Genomic DNA, 25,465 nt, shown 5'->3' with positions numbered 1-25,465 from the left:
AGGTTTATATATTTGTGACCCGGAGAGGTTTCTCCAAGATTTTGAGATTTTGTTTGGGTTCTCTTATAGACGGGGAGGCCTCTCTTTGGGTTTTTTAAGAGGAGCCTTTGCAAAAGAAAGTGTTGGCCTTGTTTATTCCTCTTTTTGAACATTACACCTTAAAAGTTGAACCCCTCGATTTGGAGAAAATGAAAGGGGATTTCGGTTCACCAAGGTTTTGTTTTTAATGTAGGGATGGATACCCTTTCCCCCGGGTTACCCTGAGTTGGGGGTTGGATATAAAGGGTTGTTCCCCTTCCATGTAAAAGAAGATAGGGCATGGGTGATATTTTTCACTAATTTAATTTCATGACAAAGTTACTGACTCATAGTCTAGTCATTTTAGATGAAATATTATGAGTGTAAAATGTTGGATATAACTATCAAAACAGGTATTAGCTGAATATATTTCGGCATAGAAAATATTGTCTTGCTTAACGTTTTTTTCTTCCCATAGATCTCTTTGGAATTTGAACCATTCTGGTAATTTTGGTTCGATAGGGATCTTGATGACTACTAAACTATCCTTGTGTATATTTGGTTTAATGTTTTCGTAAAATTCGTACTCACCTCGTTCTTTCTTGTTAAAAACTAGACGATATTGGTTTCCAAATATACCATGGTTTCTATCCTGATTTTTGGTATCAATTTCATCTTGTGATATTATAGTATTATTTTGGGCTTCTGCCTCTCCGATTAACTTTAAAATTCTTTCTGGTACCTTTGGTGCTTCTAATAAGTCATCTTCATTTACCATTTCCATTGATTCACTTTTACACCTGACAAGGGCTTCTGGTAAAATAGATGGGTTCTTGGCTAACTGAAGTTCTCTTATTCTTTGTGTTATCATATCATCGTCGATTTCTTGTTCAATTGATAATTCAATGAGTTCAAGGAAAGTTTCAGCAAAGTAATTGACATTTTTTCCAGCAAATAATCTATATTCATTGATAACAGATGCAATATTCCATTTCTGTAATTTTCGAAGTATCCCCACAACAATTGCTGTTCTATCTACAAGCAAAACGTTATAATTGTTTGTATTTAAAATCATATTGAATGCTTTTTTTAAACAATTGCTTTTAACCAACATCAGTTCATCGCTGTCTTTCAGATAGTACGTTTCCCTCTTTCTAGAAGTTTCTACAGAATCTTTTTTACCTTCAAGATCAGTTCTCCCAGAAGCATTATTAGAGCTTGAACTTTTGGATTTTGGTGTAATTGTTTCCACATTGCCAGAGAAGTCACTATTTCTAATTATATGCCATTTGATATTAGAAGATTTGAAAAATTCCTTGAAAAATTTTGATGGGTCTTGACCTCCAATAAAAATAACAGTCTTCAAATTCAAAGTCTCCAAAAATGAAAGATTCAATGTATCGACTTTAGAACATCTATAGACACCTTCCTCAGCGATGCCAAAATTAGCAGGGGGAACTAACATCTTAAAAATACTCAATTAACTCCAACTTTACAATCAAAAACTTGTACAGCACCACCATATACAACCTAGATAGGTTATTGGTAACTTTAATAAGCTGGTGTAACTAATCTCTTAACTTGACCTAGTTGGTTTGATATTTAATAGCTGATCTTTTAATCTTAATGAATATTTAAAGCTTGATTTAATCAAGAAAATAAAGTCACGTGAGAAACTAATGGTTCTTAATCAATCATCAAGATGACACTTTATTTGACGAGTATATGAATGCAAAGAGATATGTTCTAGTGGTTTAAATGTTAAAATCTATATAAAATCTATATAAATATATATATATATACAATTCATTAATTAGGTTTCATGAGAAAATTCCAGAATCGACCAAAATACGAATTGAATAGGATTCGTAAAATTCTCGAAATAATATAAATTACATTTTATGGAAGTGAAATATGGAAGAGATCCTACCATGGATTACAAAATATTACATGTAGAAGTGAGAAGGAGATTGTAATAGTTTGTAAAGGATCTTCTTTCTTTTGATTGGATTTTGATTTTAATTTTATCTAATTCTTTTTTTACTTCTTTTGTTTAATTTGTGTGATTTGGTTAATTATGGTATTGCTAAATGATAAAATGTTGACAAAGATTGCAAATTAATATTAGGGTTAATACTAATTTCTTATGCATATGATAATGCTTTTTCAATTTAAATTTTGATAATATAAATGGGAAAAAACAAAAAAAAAAGAATGAAATTAATTTACGATTAATTTCAATCTCTTTTTTTCATATAATGCTTTTTATGCTGGCGAGAAGTGTTGGAAGACACTGGAGAAGTAGAAGTTGATTTTCTCAGAGTCTTACGTTCCAAGTGAACCTCTATATCCTCAACTTTTATTTTTCTCTTTTCTAAAGCTTCAGTTTGACTCTTTTGTAATTCAAAATCAACTACTGCAAAATTGTCTGCATTTGTTATCTTCATAACAGTACCAAACTCCTTTTCTAAAGTACTCTTCAGCTTTTCTTCACTAACACCAGCAGTGCCACGAATATATATTGGATAGAAACCATCCTTGTTGACGGTGCTAAACATTTGCTTCTTCTTGTTACTTCTAGAATTGTTATTTTCTTTAGATCCGAATTCAGATGACTTTTTATCTATTGAAGCTTTTTGTTTAGTTTCATCAGATGAATCATCTTTATTAGAAGGTTGCTCTGTAGTCTTGTGTTCGACACTAGCTAATTTTGATGCCCAACTTATTTTTACAGGGACTGGTGAAGAGCCAGAAACTGAGGTAGTGGAATCGTCAGTTGTATTAGCGATTTCCAATTCGGTTGATGCTTCAGTGAAACTGGTTGAATCTTTAGGTTCAGTTTTTTCATCACTTTTGTCAATCTCATTCTGTATTATTTCAGAATCTTCCCTACTAACTTCTATAGCAGAATCTTTTTTTGATTCTTCTACATCGATGTCGTTGGATTTAGTAACAGTTTCTTCAATTGCCACTTGATTTTCTACCTTATTCGAAGTAACTGAATTGGAAGGCTGTATTTGATATTCATAAGAAGGTTCAGGAATAAATCTAATGATATCATTGACAATGTCTAAGGCATTAGCATTATTTTCTATACGCTCCAATACAAAGGTTTGACAAAATCTGTAAGTTGGGGTTCCAGTCCAAAACAATTCACCCGTAGTTAATATGATAACACCTGATCTAGACACCCCAGTGGATTGAATATCACAGGAGTCAATCTTAACCTTTAAATCACAAACTTTTTTATTATTTCTAGTGAAGAATTTACTAATGTTTTCTTTACCTGTTATTTTCACTGTAGGTACAGTAATTAAATCTTCTTTAAAATCCAATTGATAATTAATGTGGGTTAATTCCGCAGTGTTGGAGTATAAAGCAGAGACCTTTGAAGGGTCTTTGCTCATACGTTCATAATAAGTTTTCAAAAACAAGTGGCCAATTTCCACTACAGTTGCTGTCATATTATTAATCTCGAATTATATCACTTTGAGATGTGCTTTATATTTGTTCTTGGACAACCAATAGAGGGAAATGTGTAATATCTAGCGCTGGATTTCAAATTTCTTTCACTTGAATCCAATTTCTTTTTCCTACTAACAATCCACTTTTATGCAATAAATAACAAAAATATTTTATATTATTATGTGCGTTTCTGTTGATCCTTATTTTCAATGAAATGTCAAAATAAAATTGTTGTATTCAAATAATGAAACTTAAACTTTTATCCCTGGTTTCATATATGAGCATAAAATACACTGTGGACCTTCAGTTGCAATTAACAAACAAAACTGGATCCCAAGGTCTTCGAGTACTCTGATTTCTCTTATAATTTGTATAGATACAAATTTTCCTCGCAGTCACACACTCTCTCTTTTCTTCCTTTAAAGTAGAGTATCAAATAAGCGAATACGTTTGCACTCTTGGTTTGTATTTTTACAGTAATAAAATCAATCCAATAACGTATATCAGCTCTCAAACTATGAGTAGACCTCTTAATCTCCACACAATTAACTTCTTTCTTTTAACTTTATTTTATTAAAATTGTTACAATAACAATATAATAAAATGAGTAATGCTTTCTTTTTTTTTCACCAATTTTTAACAGAATGGGATCCTTCAAAAGGATTAAAACTTCCCTATACTCGCTACGAAACAAGTAACCACCTGTATCCTAACGATAGTTCGAGTTTCAGTAACTGTTTCAACCTATTTCTTATCCAATTAATCAACCATTTTTTAAATAAATCAATTGATTAGCCAATTTTTCTTCCTCTCTTATTGACAAGAAAGAGGAAAAAAAATCTTAAATTGGTGAAAAATTTTAAAGTCCGGGTAAGGTCATCCCTCTAATGTTAACGAAGGATCACATAGTTAAGATGTCAAGAACCAGGAAGAAGAAGATGACTTAAAGTAATAAAATGTAGTTTAATATGTACAATTAACGGTTACAGATGGGTGGGTAAACATGATCTATATATGTGGGATAAGTGATGCTTTTTGAATTGGTATTCTTTCGTTTTTTATTCGCTGTTTATGCCGTACATTAGGTTTTTGTAAGTTGTGAAATCTGCGCCATTTGGTAATTTATGCATTGATAGATTACGTAATTGTGAGAATACCAATAGAGTTAGTAAACTTTGGCCTCCAGTAGTTGTGAATAGTGGGAAGCGAGGGAACCCTAATTCGTCGGATAGTGACATTAGCGTTAGTTGTGGTTGTTGTTGTTGCTGTTGTTGCGATTGCATTTGTTGTTTAAAATCGGTGATGACTTTATAAATTAGATTGACGTCGTAAAAGTTTGGAATGAATTTGTTGACCCACCATTCGAAGTCTTTCATATTGTTTGGCATCACGTCGTTCATTAGGAGATGGATTAAAAATCCGAAATCGTATGCGGCATGGAATGTGATCCAAGTGATGCTTTTATCTAAAATCAACCCTGAATCCATCATTAATTGGGCAAATTCGAAAATTTCGATACCATTACTCTTGTGTGTTTCAAAATTTATTCCTGATTTCCTTAGTAATTCTAGCGATTCTCCAGAAACCATTTCATTGGTGATATCAAAACTAAAATTAAATTGCCATGTAGAGGGTCCGTTTTCTGGCTTCTTACCGTTAATATCGCTTATAGATATACCAATTTGTATTGGGTTCAACAAATCAACGTTGGATCTCATTGTTTGATAATGATAATCTGTCTTTGATCTGAAATTACCTATTGGTCTTGCTAAGGTACCAACAAATTCTGTGCTAATGGAAACTTGATTGTATTGTTGAATCATTCTTCGTAAAAGGGAAAACTCTGAATGCAAATTACCTTTCCAAACTTCACGTATAAACAATTGGTTTGGAGGAGGTAACATTGTATGCATCATAGCATTGGCTTGAACTGGTGTGTTGGCCGTTACACCCATTTGTTTGGGCATTTGTGAATTTAAAGGTCTTACTAAACCGGGAGCTCCTTGCTGATAAACATTCAAACCAGGAGGCATATTTTGGCCAACATTGGCGTTGACATTGAATTGTTGTTGTCCTTGTTGTTGCCCTTGTACGTTCTCCATCTTTTGTTTCAAAATATAATTCCCAGTCATATCTTGACCATTATTCATTAGATGTAATCCAGGAACTTCTCCAGAAACAGGATGTTGTTGAGCAAGCAACCTAGCTTGATTGACTTGTGGTGAAAAAATATGAGGATTATTATTACCCAGATTACCTTGTGGTTCATTCATTTGATGTTGATTGAAAAACTGACCCCCGCCTACCGGGAACACTTGGGGCTGCACATTCATTGATTGCATACTTCTCTTAGATATCTAGCTTGTTGGTGCCTCTCCTATTCGAATAGAATACACTTTAAATAATCAGTCATATACCTATTCTTCATTCTTTATATTGTGTTGGCTATTTATTCAACTTTTCATTATTATCGCCAATACTTTTTTTCAAATTGGGTCCTTAATGATAAATGTAAGCAAATTGTCGTTGATGATGACTGAAATTATAGTGGAATAAAAACCGTATAGCAACAAGCAATTAGTACTAGAAGACAGAAATGTAATGGGTAAAGATTGATATGTAAAGGTCTAAGTATTGGATGTTTCTTTACTAGATAAATAATTATTATTGAAATTTTATGTTTCCCCCTCTTTTGCCACCTTGAAAACCATGAATTCCAAGCTATATTTCGAAACATGACAGCAATACCAATGAATAATCAATAGAACGGGCATTAAAAATTCTGTTGAAGATTTTATTGGTAACAGGAATGGCATCATACTTTATTGTAATATTAGATAATAGGATTGGTATGTAGTTAAATATACATTCGGTTTAACTTTTAGTTGGAAATTCAAAAATTGTTATTGAAAACTTTTGTTTCAAAACCAAATTTGGCCAAACAAATCATTATTTATATTTTACTTTTATCTTAAAAACCATTATGATGGTGATTCGACAACTTTTAATTATCCCAAATAGTAGTTATGAGATAGTAGAAGACATCCTTTAAAAGAGTTCTGAGAACAATAATATATAAATGTTCAATAAGAAATTTGTGACAGGAAGACTTTTTCAGCAAAATGTCACATTACAAGAGAAATTGACCGATGAGATTTCCAAGACTGAGTCTCACGCAAGAACAAAGTATCCAACTACATACTCTATTATATATCAGCCAAGCTATTATGTAAAATCTATAATATCAATACAGTCTCTTCATCAATACTCGAAAATACACAATTGAAGCCAATATAGTTATAACTACATTGCCTACAGAAATAGCCACATTACCTACTGATGGATCAGTAAATGCTTGGTACTTTAATTAAACAAAGAAACCACATCTTTTAAAATATTGTAGAAATAGAACTTTCTACCAAAGAAGGGCTGATAAAATTATTTCAGTGAGTATACTTTAACACTTGGAGACATTCCCATATTTCAAGATTATTCTTATATCTTGGATATATAAATTAAAATTAAACTTTATAAGAATGGAGCTCTATCCAACTGTCATAAACACTTGATAACATACCAAATCGTAATTAAGGGCTTTCAATTCAGAGATCCACTCACGTAATATTAGATGATTATTGATGACAAGTATTATCTACAAATTATTTAGTTATATCATATCCAAAGTTAAACAGGAAATAGACTAACATTATCTCAATCGGTGAAGCCATAAAGGCCTTAACCAGGTGTACATCTATGTCAAGAGACCAGAATGAATTTCGCTTTGATCTAAATCCCTTATTTCATTACAAAACAGGATGAACATGATGATAAAATAAGAATCGTCTTCTAGAAGTTGCAACCAATAAAAATCACATCCGTTGGTTCAAGGGAAGTAAAGAAACAGTTATAGGAAACAGTTAATGAATATTTCTTATATATATATATATATATAGGTTTTCGAGAGAATAAGAAGCATATGTATCATGTTACCTCTGGGAAACCGAAGATGATACTTTAACCCAGATCAATCAAGAGGTGATGCAATATTAGAGAATTTTATAACTTTCCTATTAGCTGAAATGTTAAGTTATCTAGTCGTGCAATAAAATTTGATTACCGGTATGACCTTTGTTCCTCAAACGGGGATTATCAATTACATATTTAAAATGGAATGGGGACCAATAGCAATACTTATTGCTAACCAATTAATATGTATAGATAAGTCCCAATCAAAGAACTCAAATTGATACTTTGTAAGTTTATGTAGGTAAAATGAATCAATCAATTTTTCCTGACTCCATAAAGAAGCATAAGATGATACTTCATTATATCTAATGGCAGTCCTTGCAAATAAATCTTATTATAGTAAAATAACTAGTAGTATCTATATAGGTGTGTAAGAATTGCTCTGCAAAAATCTATGATAATCTTGCTTTATAATCAATTATTTTCTCCCCTAGTCAAGTTACCCAAAAAGAACAGTCTTACGTTTCCTTTAGATAAAACATCAATGTCCTAGTTTTACCACCTCGTCCCCCCTCCTTCAATAACAGTTAAGAGAAGATTAACATTCTGTCTATAAGTAAGGTCAAATAGTTCATGTACTTGCAGACTCAATCTCTCCACATAATTCATGGTTTTATTAGGCATTAATTAACATTACCTTAACCTTGATAATACTATCGATTACCCTTTAAATAAAATGATTTTCTCTCTCATTAAACCTGAAGGACGATGGAAGAAAGAAGGACAACGTTTAAATTACGATGAAGAAACAAATAACAACAAAATATAACTGAAAAGATATGACAAGAGGTACTAGACAGGCAATTATTGGATCAATCAAGATCAGTTAGAGATTCATTTAAGTAGTAATGAGAGCTAGACAGTCAAAGAAGGCAACGAAAGCATCTGAAAAATCTGTTACTACCACATCATCTAAAAAGAAATCTGTTGATCAGAAGAAATCTGATGATGGAAAGAACAAAGTTATAGCTAAGAAGTCTAAAGCCAAAGAAACTAGTGATGATGTTAAAATGCCATTATGGAGAAGTGTAGCTACTCATCTAATTATTAGTTTGTATTTACTTTATTTGATTACTAAAAAGGAAGAAGGTGTTGAATATGCATTTGGTCCAGAAGTTCAATATATTCTGGTTGCAATTTTTATGTTAGCTGTGAATATCTTCTTATATTTAAGATCATTTGGTCCTAATGCATTGAGAAATGCCAAATTTGCGTCTTTAGGGTTTATTGCTATTTCCGCAACGGCTGTTCTATCTTGTAAAGTAGTTGAAGCAGACTTCACTCCATTACAATTCGTATTTGCAAGTATTTTAAACCATTTGGGCTGTAGCAAAGAGTTTCTAGATTCACATTTCTTTGTAGGAGTACCAGATGATGCTATGAAATATATTTAATCGTTAGGGGTATGGTAGATCTATAACAACCTATTAAATATTCATCATAAGATTAAACCATTTGTAAATTATACTATCAGTATTTTGCTACCATTTCTTGATAATTTATTAGAAATATCTCATTAAGAACACCCTGGAGTCCTTCCACTTCTGTTACTATTTAATTTACAAATGTATATTACCATGTATATACCATATGTAGCAATAAATCGTTTTGATTATAACTCAAGAGTGCCAATATTTTATCAAAATCAAAAGCTTCTACTGTAAAGTTTAGATAATTGTTCAACGTTATCTATCAAATGCTTGAATAAAATCAGAGCAATTATCTAGATAAAACTGTCAAATTTAGTAACGTATAAAGTTTCCAAGAAGAATGCAATCTTGTAATTCAAATTCTAAGAGATAATCACATTGATAACATTCTAACTTACTGTCCAAAAAATAATAAGTATCCAAATATATGGCTAAAATATCCTTTAATGACAGTCAAATTTTAATAATCAAATTATAATAACTAATATTCCAGAAACTTAAGTGCTTTTCCACCGAGTCGTAATTTGGGGATACTAAGGAGAAGCAACGTACCTGAGTATGCTGTTTAGGCTAAGGTTCATCTTTATCAGAATTAAAGCAATTTTTATATATGACCAGACAAGCATATATATTTATACATGTATTTCTTGGCTCACAGATAAGTTGTCTTGCGAAATAATATGTCGACGTTTTAAGGTTTCAAGCACAATTTTGATAATACAGCTTATAGGAATCACCTTATTTATTGTCCTATAGTCATTGTTAAATGGTTTAAATTTATCTAAGTAGGTTGAAGAAATAGATTATATCTATAGCCCATTTGTGCCTCAATATTCATCAATCGATCAGTAAATAAAAAGCTTTCAAATGAATATGTCCAACAGTGACATGCAGAGATCACTTAGAGAATGTACTGGCTCGATAATTGAATTGCTTGGCCGATTAACTTTACGTATAAAAGGAAAGTCACTCAGAAATCTGAATTATTCTTAGTACAATAATGTTTATCAACCATGGATTGAAGAAATGCTATCATTGATACGTTTTGCGATCAATCTTAGGTTTCAGTAGAAAATATATCATAAAAGACCACAAACATCTATATAGTGATGAATAATATATCAAATTGAAAGAATTTCTCATTCTTTTGGCTATTTTAACATTCAAATGTACTTAATTCTTCTTAGAAAAGTAAGTATATTTTATCTTGCTTTTGTTCATAAATCAAGTCTTTAAGATAACCAGAACACTTTCAGCGGCTTCAAATAATATATTTTTAAATTCCCCAAAGCACAGTATCATATCCTTTTTTATGTATAATTTCATGAAGTTAATCTATAGGAATTATTTTGGAATATTTAAGCTCATAAACTTCATATAAGTTAACAATTATCATGAAATATGTTTTGTTTGGATCTTTAGGTGACCCAATATGAATACCACATGATAGAGGAAACTGAAATATATTTACATCATTTATACAAATAGCATTAACTAACAGAATACAGATATGACAGAAATTTCTGTTTAGAATTGTACTCCACTTACAATATTAGTATATAACATTATCAATTAAATTCTATTGACTATATTTGTTCTTATCTTTTTATTCACAACGATTTGTAAACTACCCTTATCTGCCTCTAACAGGACCCTTCTTCACTTGATCCAAAGCTTGGAAATATGTTATTTAAAACATTTGATAGCCTTTACTTTACATATTTCCCCGTAAATAATACCATAGTGTAATATTTAAGTAATCCAGGTTTCTAGAATTTAGGTCAGTTAAGTTGAAGAAACTTAATAAAGAACTATATCTATGTAATAGTTGGCCATCATTACTAAGTAGGAAATTTTCTCCTGTTCCTAGATTGTTTTATGATCTCCTTTAAATGGTAGTTCCCACCTTCATTAACAATTGTTCCCATAAAATGATTTATTTGTTTATTGAACTTTGACAGAGGTAGGATATCATGGTCACAGCTTTTACCGTTAAATATAATAGTAATTTAATTTTGAGGCACTAAAAGAACACTGACTGTAATTATATAAGATCTTACATTTTTTATGGGGATTCATCTAAAAGGAATACAGATAACAACCTCTCTTGTTCTTTATACAAATATCATGTTATTAGCAAGCTTTTACTTTCATATTACATATATTTGTAGCCTTAAAGATAATATAATGAAAAGATTCTCTTTTATCTAACACTGCACATATAATATCTTTAATGCAGATGAGAGAGCATTGCGATCATTAATATACCGGAATGACGTTGATTAACTACTTAAGTTAATATGATTTAAGTTCTCATTTTATATGAGGTTTGAATTTCTTATGAAACTCACTCTATTGACAATAATTCTTTTCTTGCCTAAAGTTTTATAGTGTCTACAATAGTCATTAATAACCATCAATTTGTCTAAGGTTACGTGGTCCACAATCTGAGACACATTTAGCTAGTTTAACCCAGAGCACACTTGAATGTATAGATATATTAGATACCATTCATCATGATATCAATGACAACTCTATTGATATCCTTGAAAGAATGACTGACTCGATATAATCAAGAGTCATAGTCATCTCAGACTTTTGTTTTGCCCTTATGTTCATACCAGATCAGACACCCAAACTGTCGCTACCAAAAAGTTGAAACGTACAAGCACAAATAATAACTGTGAATGTACCAATTGACAAGGATACGGATTACCGTGTAACCATCCCAACATGTTGTTATATTACAAGATATGGTAAAATATACATATATATGAATTTATTGTCCATATTTAAAGATCTAACGTAATATACAAGATAGTCTAGAAATATTCTAAATAGAAAAACGAGCACAAATTTTCAAAGAACCCAGAAAATAAAATTCCTAACTTCCAAATACCATTTTCTGACATAACATGACGACGAATGGTTTGTCGAAGGTTGAAATTGGTTAAGTTTCGTGTTTCATTTATAGGAAGGATAAAGAATTGAATTCTAATAACAATAGTAGAATATTATAACTGCTATATTAGAAATAGTCCTTAATCATATCTTCCACCATTTCGAAAAGTTTCAGGTCACTTCCATTGGTTAAACCCACTTTCAAATCATTTCTAGGATCTTGGACTTCACCAAATGGTACAACGTAAGCACCTTGATCTTTGGCTGTTAAATCAGGAGATAGAGCAGCATATAATTCCGAATAAGCACCATAAATAACATCCCAGCATAATGACATAATAACGAATCTTGAAATAGTACCAAAGTCTCTTGATATTTCAGACTTTAGATTACCTGGGTAACACGAAACAGACACACAACCAATTTCATCTGCAATTTTTTGATTTTTAGTATACCAAGCCTTAGCCTGTAAAATATTAGCAGCTTTCGATTGACCATATAATGTCTTATATTCTGGCCTCTTGTCTAGAGGTACATTAATAAAGCCAGGATTTTCCCAATTGATACCGTATTGGGAGAAAGCAACTAAATGAGCACCTGAACTAACCCAAACAATTCTTTTGAGATCAGAATCTTTTTTCAAAAACAATGGATCCAAGAAATGTTGCAACAGTTGAGGTCCCATAACATTAGTAGAAAACATTGGTTCAACGCCTTGCTTAGAAAAACCATCATTAGAACTGGACAGCAACCCTGCATTATGAATAATAATATTTAAGGGTTTGTCACCTAAAGCTTGTTTAACCTTATCTGCAGCAGGTTTAATACTTGTCATATCTAATAAGTCACAACCACCTACTACTGATATAGAACCATTGGATTCCTTGATTTCTTCAAGAACTTTTTCACGAGCTTCGATCCCTTTAGATTCAGTTCTTACAACGGCAATTACATTACAATTCTTGGAATACAAAAGTTTCATGACAAAATAACCAATACCAGTGTTACATCCTGTAACGATTGCAGTCTTACCAGTTAAATCTGGATAGTCTTCAGGTAGAAATGTTGGTTTGTTTGGTCTAAAACTATAATACACGTCATATAAGGTTTTAATCTTGCTAATAGGTGGGGCTGGTTCTGTCATTATTAATAAATTTGGATTCGTATCGTATATCTAATTAGAGGTAACTCAATTTAACAAAAAGGTATCCTATTCTTGTGAATATAAAGTTCTGATGTATCATCCTTTCAGCAATTGGAATTGAACTTTTCAAAATATCACATTTCCAGAAGTCTTCCCTTATATAGGTGGCATAATTTTTCAAAAATTCGTATGTCCCTTCAAAATTTCAGCTGGAATAAAAAGGAAAGTGTCAAGATGAGGCTACAAATTCGATAACATTGCTGAGTAATTAATTGTAAACTTGACCATGTTATATTAGTAAGCTATCGACATCTATAGAATATATACCTATGTTTTTCGTCACTGTTCTTTTGGTTTTAATTTATCAGATAAAATAATATGGGAGTAAAATCACCTACTTTTAGTCTTTATAAGCAGATACAGGGAGCACTGAGTTCTTCTAGAAGGAAAAACCAAAACTTATTTCTTGACGAATGTTTCTATAACAGAGCTAAGATATGTAGCTATTATTCTTAGCTAATTTGAATAAAATCGTGATTTTTCTCATGTGTGCATGGTAGTACTTTCGAAATGGAAACAAGGCTTAACTAACTTTAAAAATTTCACATGCATCAGCTTTTCGAAAGACAAAAGCCAGTTGAATCCTATGGTAATACGTATCTTCAACTGAAAAGAGTTGAAATTAAAAGATAAACATTAAGGTATGTACAGTACTGATATTTCATTCATTTCAAGTAACTGTAAAAATGGTTTTATCTACTTTCTTGAGTTTTGCTACTATAAATGAAATGAACCTTAAATCAAGCCGCAATATACCATTGCGTTAAATAACATTTTGGAATGAAGTTTAGCTAGTATCTTGAATTTTGTATATGGTTGCAATGAATGGATGTAAAATTTTGAGATTTTAAATAGATATTATTTTTACCTTGAAATTTGTTTATCAAGAATATTACTATTATTGTTATAAATGGAGTTATTGACCCATTCACATATATATTCATGCAATCATTCATTAAGAAAACTTTATTACGTATCTCGTATTGTTTTAAAACGGAGGTGCCACCTAAATAATCGATACAATAATAACAATAAGAATGATCGATTTGCTACCAATATATTCTAGCTGACCTCCATAATCACAACGCACAGATACAAAATATAAGCTTCATTTAACCCTCATGAGACTAAAAAGCATTGCAGCTTATGAAAAGAAGTCAGCCAAAAGATAAAAAGCGTTATTATCCTTCAAACTTATTATACTAAAGAGGTGGTTATTTTTAGTATAGAATCATTTTAATTAAAGTAAAAGATCATCCATATGATTTGGTTGCTAATTCATCATAATAATCGTAAGAATCACACGAGATATCTATCAATGACGTAGATTTTAACCAACAAATGATTAGAAAACGGTTCTGTAATTTGATCTTTGTAGCAATAAGTCATATTTATGCAATCGAAGAGCTGTAAAAGCATCAACTATTTACGTTTCAATTGTCCCTTATTGCTTTCGAGCCGCTGGGCAAATGTTTTTCATTATCGTAACTGAAGTTTGTTCAGGGAACTCATGCAGTCAGTTTATGTTATCCCATAGTTACTTTTAAGCTTTTGTTTGGAAGATATTAGAATCAGACCTTGAGATTTAGATAGATTCGATATGTAGAGACAATTTTCAGAGTTTTCTTATAATTAATTGAAGAATAAGGGGATCATATTTTGGCCTAGGGGGTTAATTTATATTGAATTCTGTATCAATGGCTGTTGGTAAATTATTTTAATTGTAGGTGAGTTTACTCAATATGGTAATGTGATTGAAATCTCCGGTTAATGTTTCTCGTGACATTCAAAATTTGAAGGTATTTGTTAGATATTGATAATATGAGATCTTAATTTATATATATGACGATATGTTTCAATTTTGAATATTTTATTTCAATTATCTATCTTTCCAGAAAATTTGAATTTTGGTCTTTTCTAGATATGATGGGAAACGATGAAGTGTGTGCATAAATGAGTACTGCAGATTTTGATGTCATCTCTTTTTTGACATTTATAGAGAATTCTGAAACAAAATTTGCATTTCAGTTATACTATACATATACTGTTGAATCTTTAACTTATTATGGTTTGCATTATATTTTTCTCAACATTATGTGTTTTATTTAATTTAGCCCTCAGTTTAAAATTAGAAGCTGATTTATTTGCCTGAGAAAACAACGATGATATTGTTCCCAACTACGGAACCAAATATAAGGGTATCAACCTTGGTGGTTGGCTTGTTACTGAACCTTATATTAGCCCATCATTGTACAAAGATGCTATTGATCTTGCAAAGAAGAAAGGGTCAAATATCAATGTCACTAACGAATATACTCTATGTGAAGCATTAGGATACGATGATGCCAAAAAATTGTTAGATAAACATTTTAAGAAAATTAGTGAAGAGGGTTTTAACTATGTTAAGATTCCAATTGGTTATTGGGCTTGGAAGGTAGACAATACCACTAATTTGTATCCTGGAAATTATGCTTTCAATGATCCATACGTGAACAGCATTCAAAGAGATTGTTTGGATAATGCTTTAGAGTGGGCTTTGAAATATGATTTAAAAGTTTTAGTTGATCTGTATGCAGTTCAAAATTCTACAAACTACTTTTATGATATCTCTGATTTATTAACTGCTTTTTGGACAAAAGAAAATTCCACTGAGGTTACTTCTCAAATTCATCCTCTCTTTCCGGTATAGAGGTAACATTTGCACCAATAACTGTTACTCAAATGTCTGATGACCGTCTTGTCAACTTTTATGTCGACCTTTTTACATCTTACCAGACAATAAAGGATGGTATCAAGGAACCTAACCCAAATGTAACTTTCAGAATTCAACCAGGTTTTGGTATAGTAGACTTAACTTCTCAAGATTTAGATCAACAATTACATAACAGCTCTAGTCCATATTATAAGGGCGAAGGATATATTTCTGATTCACGTTTAGTTGAAGCAGATGAGGCTGTATTCAGAGGTTTCAATGCACAATTTTATGCCAATGGCCTAAACAAATCCATTAAAAATATTGAGACATATGCAAGAGGTTTATCAAAAGATTCGAACTTCCCTATAAACTACATCGGTGGATGGAGTGGTGCTATATCTGATTGTGCAACATTGTTAAACGGTATTAATACTGGGGCATTGTATGATCAGACAATATATAGGAACCCCACTGATCTTGATGCTGAATCAACCTATGGTTTCCGTGCTAAGACCTGTGTTTCTCAAAACTCCATTGATAAGTGGCCTGAAGAATATAAAATTCAAGTCAGAAAGTTCATTGAAGCACAATTATCAAATTATTATACAAATACAAAAGGTTGGTTTTTCTGGAATTGGAAAACAGAAAGTGCAGCTGAATGGGATTATCAAAAATTAAGAAAGTATGATTTGTTTCCTCATCCATTTGATAATTTTACTTATTATAATAGAAATGGCGATTTAAAATTGTCTATTACTGATGAAGAAAATTCGTCTTCTGCTCTTTCTTCATCTCTATCCATGAATAGCAGCGATTCAAGTTCTTCTAGTATCCTTAATTCCACAACAACTGTAGATAGCGCCAATTCTTCTGTTCAAACTCAAGAATATAACAGCACCACTCTTACCCAAGAGAATAGCTCAACTACTTTGATTCAGAGCACTGACGATTTCACTACTAGTATGATCTCCATTATAAGCACAACCTCTGGTAGTTCCAACTCAAGGGCTACTACTGAAAGTGTCAGCTCTACATCATCAACATTAACTGGTGGTTCTAGAGTTCCAACTCAAACTAGCAATTCTACTACATCCACTCACGCTATCAATAATGTAGATTCCAACAGAAATGGTTCCTCTTCTATTAAAGATCATGCAATTTTGAACTCCATTTTGCACTGGAGCTTAATCTTGACTTTCAGTATAATTTTCTTATCCTCTTTCTTTTAGAGATTTATTTTATTTGTAATTTTAAGTAATGTCTTTCATTTTCAAAATCATTAATATATATATCCATTATAATTCTTAGATAGTATTACTAGTATTTATTATATATGAGATTATTTGATTTTATGCTGATAGACCACTTTGCTTATGGATTATTACTCCACTAGCGAATATGCAATTTAGTCTACAAAAGTCTCTAAATTAAAATAGGCAACTAATCGTTATGATTATCATAATTATATTGCCTGTAATCGATACTGGTAAATATTTATAAGTATTTGTGGCCTTAGAAAATATTAATAAGAACAATTATATAAATCTCAGTACTTTTTTGATCAGTTCTGTCATTAATTTTAGATTATATATCTTTATTAATTCTACTAGAAAAGGTATGACACCCAAGACAAGTATTTTATAAACTTGCTATATATATTTAATGATGAGGAATTTGATATATTAATTTATTCCTGTCTATCAAAACTCAAATGTTTAGCTCTTCTACGATTTTAATATTCCTTAATTAAATATCTGCATTGGTTTAAACCCATATTACATTTCCAATAGATTTCATTCTATTCCGACTTCACCATTAAATTGGCATCATCCATCTATACATTTCGAATTTGTTGGTCTGTTTCATTGATATGCATCTTTTTCGACTATTAAGCATTACGTCATTTCTTTTACTCTCTCCCATGGCAACCCGCGATAAAGTTTAAATTATAATAAAATGGCAACCAAAATATGTTTAATAAGGAAGCATCTTATAAGAAGTTTTATGTTTAATTTATTGAGAAAAGATACCTACCATTGGATCACCAAATCTTAAAGGATAAAATATATATTGTAGAATACCATGACAGAAGAAAAAAGTCAATTCAATGATGCAAACATGAAGAAACAGCCTGAAGATACTTTCCAAGAACCAGATCTCGAAAATAATATGGTTCCTATGAATGATAAAGAAAAAGCTAATTTGATGAAAATTCTCGAGAAAGAAGCCTCATTTCTATTTAAATGCTCCACAATTTCTGTTGGTTTTTCGTCGGCCATTGCACTAGATTTTTTTTTCGATGAGTATCTTCATTCAGCTAAAGTTCAATATGCATTTGGAAACGGTGTTCAACTAGCTCTGATAGCAGCTTTTTCCATAGTTATCAACATTATAACCATAGCAAGTTTGATTAGATTAATTGAAAAAGGTGGTAAATTTAAATTGCCTAAGTTATTAAAAGTATTAAGTAATATAGATGCGTCTGTAGTCAATTGGACATGTGGTGTTTTCGCAACATTATTATATATCATTCTCAGTGCTTTCGAAATAGTTAAAGGTCATGTAAATCCATATCAGTTCATAGTTGCAAGTATATTGTACCATCTAGGTATTTCTGAACAATTTTTAGATGGTAGGTTATTTATTGATGTACCTGAAAACGTTACTAAGTATATCTAATACAGCTAAGTTTATAATAATAAAGAAATATTATTTTATTCTAATTACATTTAATCACTATTGAAAATTAGCGGCTCCTTTTCTTTTAGTATGTATTAGTATATATTACAAGTTGAAATTCGTGTTTTATTGTAATTATCTATGGATCAAAGGTGAGTGATTTTAACAGTTCATATCAAATTGCCCATTTGATCTCTATAAAAAGAGTAATAGATTCGCTGAAAAATATAGGTATTTAATAGTTGATTCAAACTAAATTAGATAATTTAGATAAGTACTACTATTATAAATAGATATTGTAAATCATAATGACAGTATAATCCTGATATACTAAGCATTTTTCTTTTTACATGGAAAAATAAAATGACTACTACAGGATCTCAATATTTTGTTTTTTTATTGCCTTGACTGGCACAGGATATAGAAATATTCAGAAAGAAACTTTCTAGTTCACACCTCGGATAGAACTCGATTATTTAGTGCAACGTTGTGAACTATTATATATAATAAGTATCTAATGTCCTTAAAATCCTATCCTATTATGTACTTATCTTATTAATTTTATTAGTTGTTTATTAAAGGCTTAATATACAATAGAGTATTTCAGTGATGGATAATGCATTACGTGGGATTATATCTTCTTTTATGTTATTAGAATCTTCTAAGTAGATTGGGTAGGTAGAAACATGGAAATTTTTCTTGTCTAACAGGTCAATAGATTGGGTGATTAATTACCAATTCCTATAAACTAGCACTGTTGTATCTCTATTGTGACTGGGGTTCATAGAGCAGTTCTTTTATTGACTAGAACTAATCTACGCTTGACAGATGTGACCAATGACACACGTAACCTAAAGTGCTACAAATCTTCTCTTCGCATTTCTATAGATTTTGTTAATATTTTGACGTCACAACATATGTCCTGAAAATGTTGCGAAAAGAAGCGGTGAAACAAGATCCTTAAATAAACTTCTTGCTAAGAAACTCTATTTAAAGTTAGTGCTATTGTTAATTGATTTAACATTAGCCTGAGAAAGTATTTGATCTTGAGTCCCTAGATATTTCAATTTAAATTATGCAAGATTCAAAGATTGAACCAGAGAATTTCAAAGCAATAACAGAGGTTAAAACCAAAGCCGTTACAGACCTACCTATCTCATGTAATAAAATTAAAGTTGTAGCTAATTTATTCATAATGGCCTTCAATTGTATCACCTTTTTTTGTAGGTAATGAACAAAATAGATATCTCTCTCCAGATTTAATAATTCTTCTTATTTTAAAATCAGCGATGAGATATACAGGTCGGGTGTCCATTGATTTATTAGCGATCGCTAATTAAATGAATTAGATACAATTACATTTCAGTATGTAAGTTATCACTAATTTTTATTCGTATTGAACCAAATACTAAAAAACGAAAGTGTATTGATATTTATCTTTTAACTGTATAGTTACAACAGAATATTAACAGTGCTCCGTCAAGAAGTTATTCGTTACGGTACATGCGTTATTATTTCTCTTCATATTGGTTTAATAAGATTAATTCAAAATGAAATCCACATCAAATAATATTAGATAATTATAGATAATATATTTTTGTCCCAAAGTATAGGCAATATTTTATTATTTTATTGTTTAAGATAGCGAGTATATTTATCACACTAGAAATAATGAATTAATATATGAAGGTAATATACAAAGTAATCTAGATAATACACTAAAAAAAAGGGATAATATTTTCCTAATATCACAGGTACCAGAGTAATATTTACTTGATCTTAGATTAATATGCCTTAATATTTAATGGTACTATAACAATGGGATTATATTTAAACAGGCATATTACAAAATGGTGGAATAAAACAGGAAGGAAATAAAATGCAAGAAAATTAACTTTAAAAAGAAGCCTTAATCATATCTTCGACTAAGTCATAGAACTTCAAGTCAGACTCATTGGTCAATCCAACCTTTATATCGTTTCTAGGACTGCGGACCTCACCAAATGGTACAACATAAGAACCTTGGTCATTAGTAGTTAATTCAGGCGATAAGGCGGCATACAACTTTGAGTATTCACCGAAGATAACATCCTTACAAACAGCTCTGATAAGGAATCCTGAAATAGCCCCATAGTCTCTGGTTAAGTCTGATTTTAAATTACCTGGATAACAAGAGACTGATATACCATCTACTTCATTGACGATATTTTGATGCTTAGTAGCACCTGCTTTAGCTTGGAGAATGCTTGTAAGTTTTGATTGGCATCAAAACCTACATATTAGTAAAAATGATGTACTTGACATAAAAATTACTTAAAAGAGGTCAATGATAAAGGGTTAAACAAGGATGTGTTTCTCCAAAAGGGAAAGATTATTATTATTAACGTTAATGAAGCTAAATAGTAACTACTATTCCAAATTAATATATATTATTATAAATAAAATACTTACCTTGTACATTAAAAGAAGAATATCTAATTTCTTTAATAATATCAATATGTATTAAAATATAGTAGTCTCCGGAGTATAGACGAAAAGAATCATAAAAGCAACACTAACACTTATTAAGCGTACTCTTATTAGGTATCTATAACGTATGAGTTAACTTAGCTCTACAGAAATAATACACATTTTCGAAGAACTGACTGGGTATCTCTTCAGTTCCTTCACTGGTTCCTTGTTCCTTTCGACTGTTTACTATATAAAAGGTAATCAAAAGGTTGTGCACAGACCCACGTAGCAGTGCGAAATGATGTTAGGTTCTGCAGAGTTATTATAACCCGATCTCGAGATCTGGGATAACCTGAATAAGTTGTTGGGGTTCCTCTAGGCAACTGTACGGTATCCATGGAAGCTGGACAAGGTACACTGCTGAGACAACAGGAATGAAAAATTTTTATTCATTCTCCACAACCACATCCAATATTTGCCTATCTTATAAAATCGAAGGCATTGAATTTTATAAATACAGGAATGATTGAAGTTACTAATACTGTTTCTTGAATTTCACGATTAAGAATTATCAGATACCAATTTCTCTTTAGACATATAATCAAGTGTGTTTTAGTTGCGCTATAGATAACTCTTGGTATAGATATGATAGGTATAAATATATTAGTACTATTATCTGTGTTTTACAATTTCGCTCTCAGTATCAATATTGATAACATTGCATTAGGAAAAGATGAAGACGTTACAGTAATGTCCAGAATATCGAGGACAGTATAAAGGTATTAATATTGGTGGTTGGTTGGTAACTGAACCTTACATTACACCATCACTGTACAAGAACGCCATGGATCTGGCAGAAAAAAAAGGATCAAATGTAACTATTATTAACGAATACACTTTATGTGAAGCTTTAGGACATGATGATGCTAAGGAACTGTTGGACAAACATTTCAAAACCTGGATTACCGAAGACGACTTCAAGAAGATTAGTGAAGAAGGTTTCAACTATGTCAAGATTCCCATTGGGTACTGGGCATGGAAAATAGATAATGAAATTAATTTGTACCCTGGTAACATAACGCATAATGACGCATACGTGAATTCAAACCAAAAAAAGTAATTAGACAAAGCTTTAGAGTGGGCATTAAAATATAATTTGAAGGTTGTAGTTGAGTTATATGAGGTGTATAAGTCAGGAAACTACTTCAACAGTTATGATGACTTAGGAGATACATTTGATTTGGGAAATATCCAAGATGTTACTTCTGAAATTCTTAAGAACTATTTTGATTATATGGTAAAACTATATTCCCCATCTTCGCTTTCTGGACTAGAGGTATTGTTTTCCCCTATGGCATATTTTTTTAATGAAGAATTAGAATTAACCGGATTCTATTCTAATATATTTGCGTCCTATCAGACTACAAAGGACAACCTGGAAAATCCAAACCCAAATGTAACCTTTATGATACAAAGAAAGGGCGGAGCTTCAGCTGCTTCTGAAACTAAGTTAGACCTACCATTGCATGATAGAACTAGTCCTTACTATAAAGGTGAAAATTATACATCTGACTCGAATTTAGTAGAAGAAGATATAGAATTTTTTAACTGTTTCGATTCCTATAATTTCCACAATACAACTTGGCCTAATATCCCTGATTCTATTCTAAGACAATATAGATATCTGAGCCAAGATCGTGGTTTCCAAATTTATTTTGCTGGTAGATGGAGTGCTGCATTAACTGATTGTGCAACATGGTTAAACGGTATTAGATTGGGAGCGGTTTTCGATAATACGTTATATCCTCCCTCTTACAAGTCAGGCGGAAAAGGCAATATATCCGATTATGGAACTGGTTATGGAACCTGTGTGTCTCAAAACCCAATAGATCAATGGCCTGAAGAGTACAAGATTCAAACTAGGAAATATATTGAAGCTCAGTTGCTAAGCTTCTCTACTTATACCAAAGGCTGGTTCTTCTGGTACTGGAAAACCGAAAGTGCACCTGAATGGGATTACCAAAAGTTGAGGGAGCACGATTTATTCCCACATCCATTTGACAATTATACGTATTATGAAGCCATTGATGATCCGAACTCGTCAGCGTCAGACAATAAAGACTCTACATCTTCTGTTAAAATGAAATTTACTACCTCCTCGAGTGGTCGTAGTAGTGTCGTAAATTCAAACAAAGCCGACATTTCCAAAACGTAAAGCGAGAGTGATAGTTCAAGTACGTCCATTCATGGTGGTAAAACTATCTCTACTAGTTCCACCAGTTTCGCCCATTCCAACAGCACTGTTGCTTCACACAAGAATGGGTCGTATACCATTAAGAGTTCTAGTATTTTAACTTCAATCTTTGCCTGGAGTTTAACTCTAATGCGTTTCACTTACGGTATTGGATTTCTTTTTTAAATGATGGGGTTTATTGGATGCGTATTGTAATATTAGATACTTTTATGTACACTATATCAATAAATATGTATTATTAGTAAAATTCTATTCAAGTAGAACTAGTGACAAACGGTTGGCAGACACAGATGGACATGATTGAGTTGGAGTCGCCTATATCTACCATCCCATAATGTGTTACATATATGAGAAATTTAGAAGAGGTAGTAATATTGGTGACAAGAAATGATATTAATTTGATTATCGCACTTATCTTGGGCTTAATTAGAGATTGAGTAACAGAAATAGAACATAATATATATACATAAATTATCGTCCAGATACTATTTCCTGGACTCCAATTAAATATTCAGTCATTACAAAATTATATGTCCTAAAATATCAATCTCATCACAACATCCCATTTATACCAACTCTGGTCCTGTTACATCATGGTTTTGTTTAATTCGCCATACAATTAATGATGTATTAATTGGCATTCTCATAGGGAATGTTGCAATTGTGTCATTACATGGGTGCAATGGGATTAACTCTGTGGCTAGTTTAATGTATATTTTATATAGTGTATATTTTTGATAGACATATTACCATAAACATATTTCAGTTTACTCTTCGACTGTATAAGCTAATTCGTGTATTTGAGATGAAATATTGAGATAGAAAGAAAAGACCATTTGGCCAGGTAACAGAAGATAAGAGGGAGGATGAGAGGACGGGGAAATATTAAGAAGCGGCCCATATTATATTTATGATTGAGTTCTGAAATTATATGTACAATTTTTCAAGTGAATTCTTTGTGGCAGAAATATACACATTGGCAGCAGGATCCTGGATTCTAGGAAGACATTGGATTGTTATTGAAGATTTAGTATTGAACAGAAACATATACCTTTTGATAAGTTGCAGTGTTAGCATCTAATACATATCGAACAGTTCCATGTTATTAGATTAAGTGTGTGTTAACATATATCAATGTTACAATTACTTCTATGCGATTGTTTCATTGATATATGTTGAAAACCTAAATTCTAATTGCATCACCGAGAGATATTATTGCAAACTGAAAATATTTTTAATTTCAGTTAATGTAAATTATGGCATCCAAATGTTTTTTTCTTCTTAATCGAATAAACAGTTTTAATTAAATGGATCAAGTTGAATTTACTTCCTTCACAAGTTAATGTTGAAGTAATATTCGTATTATATTTCAGATTTGAAATATTTATTTTTCCTTACTTCAATTCATTATAATATTATGCTAAATTGCCAGATATTAATGCTAGTTATTTATTTCGGTATCAAACAGTCAGCACATTGAAATATAAGTATGTTTTAAAGTTCTCTTTTATAAAAATATTCTTTTTTGGATGGAAGTGGTAATAAAATTGGAATTGGAAAAATACAAATGTATCAATAAATGTTAAATGACGGAATATTAGATGTTTGGGGGAAGGAATTGGTTGAGGAGGTAAGATTGATAAATGTCACATTGTATTATAATCTAGGTGGAGCTCTAATATGTATGGATTATTTGGTTATGAATATTCCGTGTAGTATATTAGACTATATAGTAATATATGGGGATATGATGACGGATATTACAATATTGGATTTGATTGGGGATACCAGCTCTTCTAGAGGATAAATATCAACTTTTAACTCTAAATTTGATAACAAAGCTTAATATATGGGTCAGTCAAATAACGATAATGAAAATGGAAAATAAAATCTATTTCTTTGTTTATAGACAAAAAAAATATAAACATTTTTATTAGATTTATCCATAATTATCCATAATATCAAAATTCGAAATATGAATGGATTACCCAATGGACTTATTTCCAAGAACAATGCTTGGTGGAACGTAACCGGTTATTGGAATGAAATTTTGGTTGGGAAATTTTCCGATTTAAAATATGCCGCCAACCCCGGGATGTAATGCCGCCACCATATAAATAATTATGAAGGTTTAGCCTTAAAGGGAATTTCCTCTTAAAACATTTCCCTAAAAATTTTAATTCACCCTTTGGTTGAAAAGGGGGGGAAAAATTTCAACACCCCTTTTGAGGTTTAGCCAAATGTAAACATCGCGGGGATGTCACCAAAAGAACGACTTATGTCTTTGGAGGTAAAAAACACTCTCTATAATAAAAGGGTGTTTTTTCTCTAGCGGCCCCCTG

General features: G+C 31.3%; 6 protein-coding genes and 2 further genes across 6 annotated transcripts, besides 5 other annotated features; 4 read left to right on the top strand and 4 right to left on the bottom strand.

Annotated features, from left to right (window-relative positions):
• Window positions 1–376: 376 nt before the first annotated feature.
• On the bottom strand, window positions 377–1,483 carry OCA4 (Oca4p; the record flags this gene model as incomplete). The annotated part of the gene is made up of 1 exon (XM_001646546.1): window positions 377–1,483. One exon carries the CDS (start codon window positions 1,481–1,483, stop codon window positions 377–379), a length of 1,107 nt encoding a protein of 368 aa, XP_001646596.1.
• A 772-nt stretch (window positions 1,484–2,255) lies between these two features.
• Window positions 2,256–3,482, bottom strand: BRE5 (Bre5p; the record flags this gene model as incomplete). The annotated part of the gene is made up of 1 exon (XM_001646545.1): window positions 2,256–3,482. One exon carries the CDS (start codon window positions 3,480–3,482, stop codon window positions 2,256–2,258), a length of 1,227 nt encoding a protein of 408 aa, XP_001646595.1.
• Window positions 3,483–4,541: 1,059 nt separating this feature from the next.
• On the bottom strand, window positions 4,542–5,825 carry POP2 (CCR4-NOT core DEDD family RNase subunit POP2; the record flags this gene model as incomplete). Its single annotated transcript, XM_001646544.1, has 1 exon — window positions 4,542–5,825. One exon carries the CDS (start codon window positions 5,823–5,825, stop codon window positions 4,542–4,544), a length of 1,284 nt encoding a protein of 427 aa, XP_001646594.1.
• A 2,532-nt stretch (window positions 5,826–8,357) lies between these two features.
• Kpol_1028p7 (uncharacterized protein) lies at window positions 8,358–8,903 on the top strand (the record flags this gene model as incomplete). The annotated part of the gene is made up of 1 exon (XM_001646543.1): window positions 8,358–8,903. The coding sequence occupies one exon, from the start codon at window positions 8,358–8,360 to the stop codon at window positions 8,901–8,903; it is 546 nt and encodes a 181-aa protein (XP_001646593.1).
• A 3,064-nt stretch (window positions 8,904–11,967) lies between these two features.
• Kpol_1028p6 (uncharacterized protein) lies at window positions 11,968–12,984 on the bottom strand (the record flags this gene model as incomplete). Its single annotated transcript, XM_001646542.1, has 1 exon — window positions 11,968–12,984. The coding sequence occupies one exon, from the start codon at window positions 12,982–12,984 to the stop codon at window positions 11,968–11,970; it is 1,017 nt and encodes a 338-aa protein (XP_001646592.1).
• Window positions 12,985–15,109: 2,125 nt separating this feature from the next.
• Window positions 15,110–15,193: a sequence feature (similar to exoglucanase repeat family protein; correction of possible frameshift sequencing error).
• Kpol_1028p5 lies at window positions 15,110–16,968 on the top strand (the record flags this gene model as incomplete).
• Window positions 15,197–15,730: a sequence feature (similar to exoglucanase repeat family protein; correction of possible frameshift sequencing error).
• Window positions 15,733–16,968: a sequence feature (similar to exoglucanase repeat family protein; correction of possible frameshift sequencing error).
• An 853-nt stretch (window positions 16,969–17,821) lies between these two features.
• Kpol_1028p4 (uncharacterized protein) lies at window positions 17,822–18,418 on the top strand (the record flags this gene model as incomplete). Its single annotated transcript, XM_001646541.1, has 1 exon — window positions 17,822–18,418. The coding sequence occupies one exon, from the start codon at window positions 17,822–17,824 to the stop codon at window positions 18,416–18,418; it is 597 nt and encodes a 198-aa protein (XP_001646591.1).
• A 3,295-nt stretch (window positions 18,419–21,713) lies between these two features.
• Window positions 21,714–21,986: a sequence feature (similar to exoglucanase repeat family protein; correction of possible frameshift sequencing error).
• Kpol_1028p3 lies at window positions 21,714–23,084 on the top strand (the record flags this gene model as incomplete).
• Window positions 21,990–23,084: a sequence feature (similar to exoglucanase repeat family protein; correction of possible frameshift sequencing error).
• Window positions 23,085–25,465: the final 2,381 nt, after the last annotated feature.

The sequence above is a fragment of the Vanderwaltozyma polyspora genome, genomic scaffold (assembly GCF_000150035.1).
Source record: "Vanderwaltozyma polyspora DSM 70294 KpolScaffold1028 genomic scaffold, whole genome shotgun sequence".
NCBI classification, from domain to species: domain Eukaryota; kingdom Fungi; phylum Ascomycota; class Saccharomycetes; order Saccharomycetales; family Saccharomycetaceae; genus Vanderwaltozyma; species Vanderwaltozyma polyspora.
Note: the sequence above shows the minus strand (reverse complement) of the source record. Positions and strands in the feature narration are given on the sequence as shown.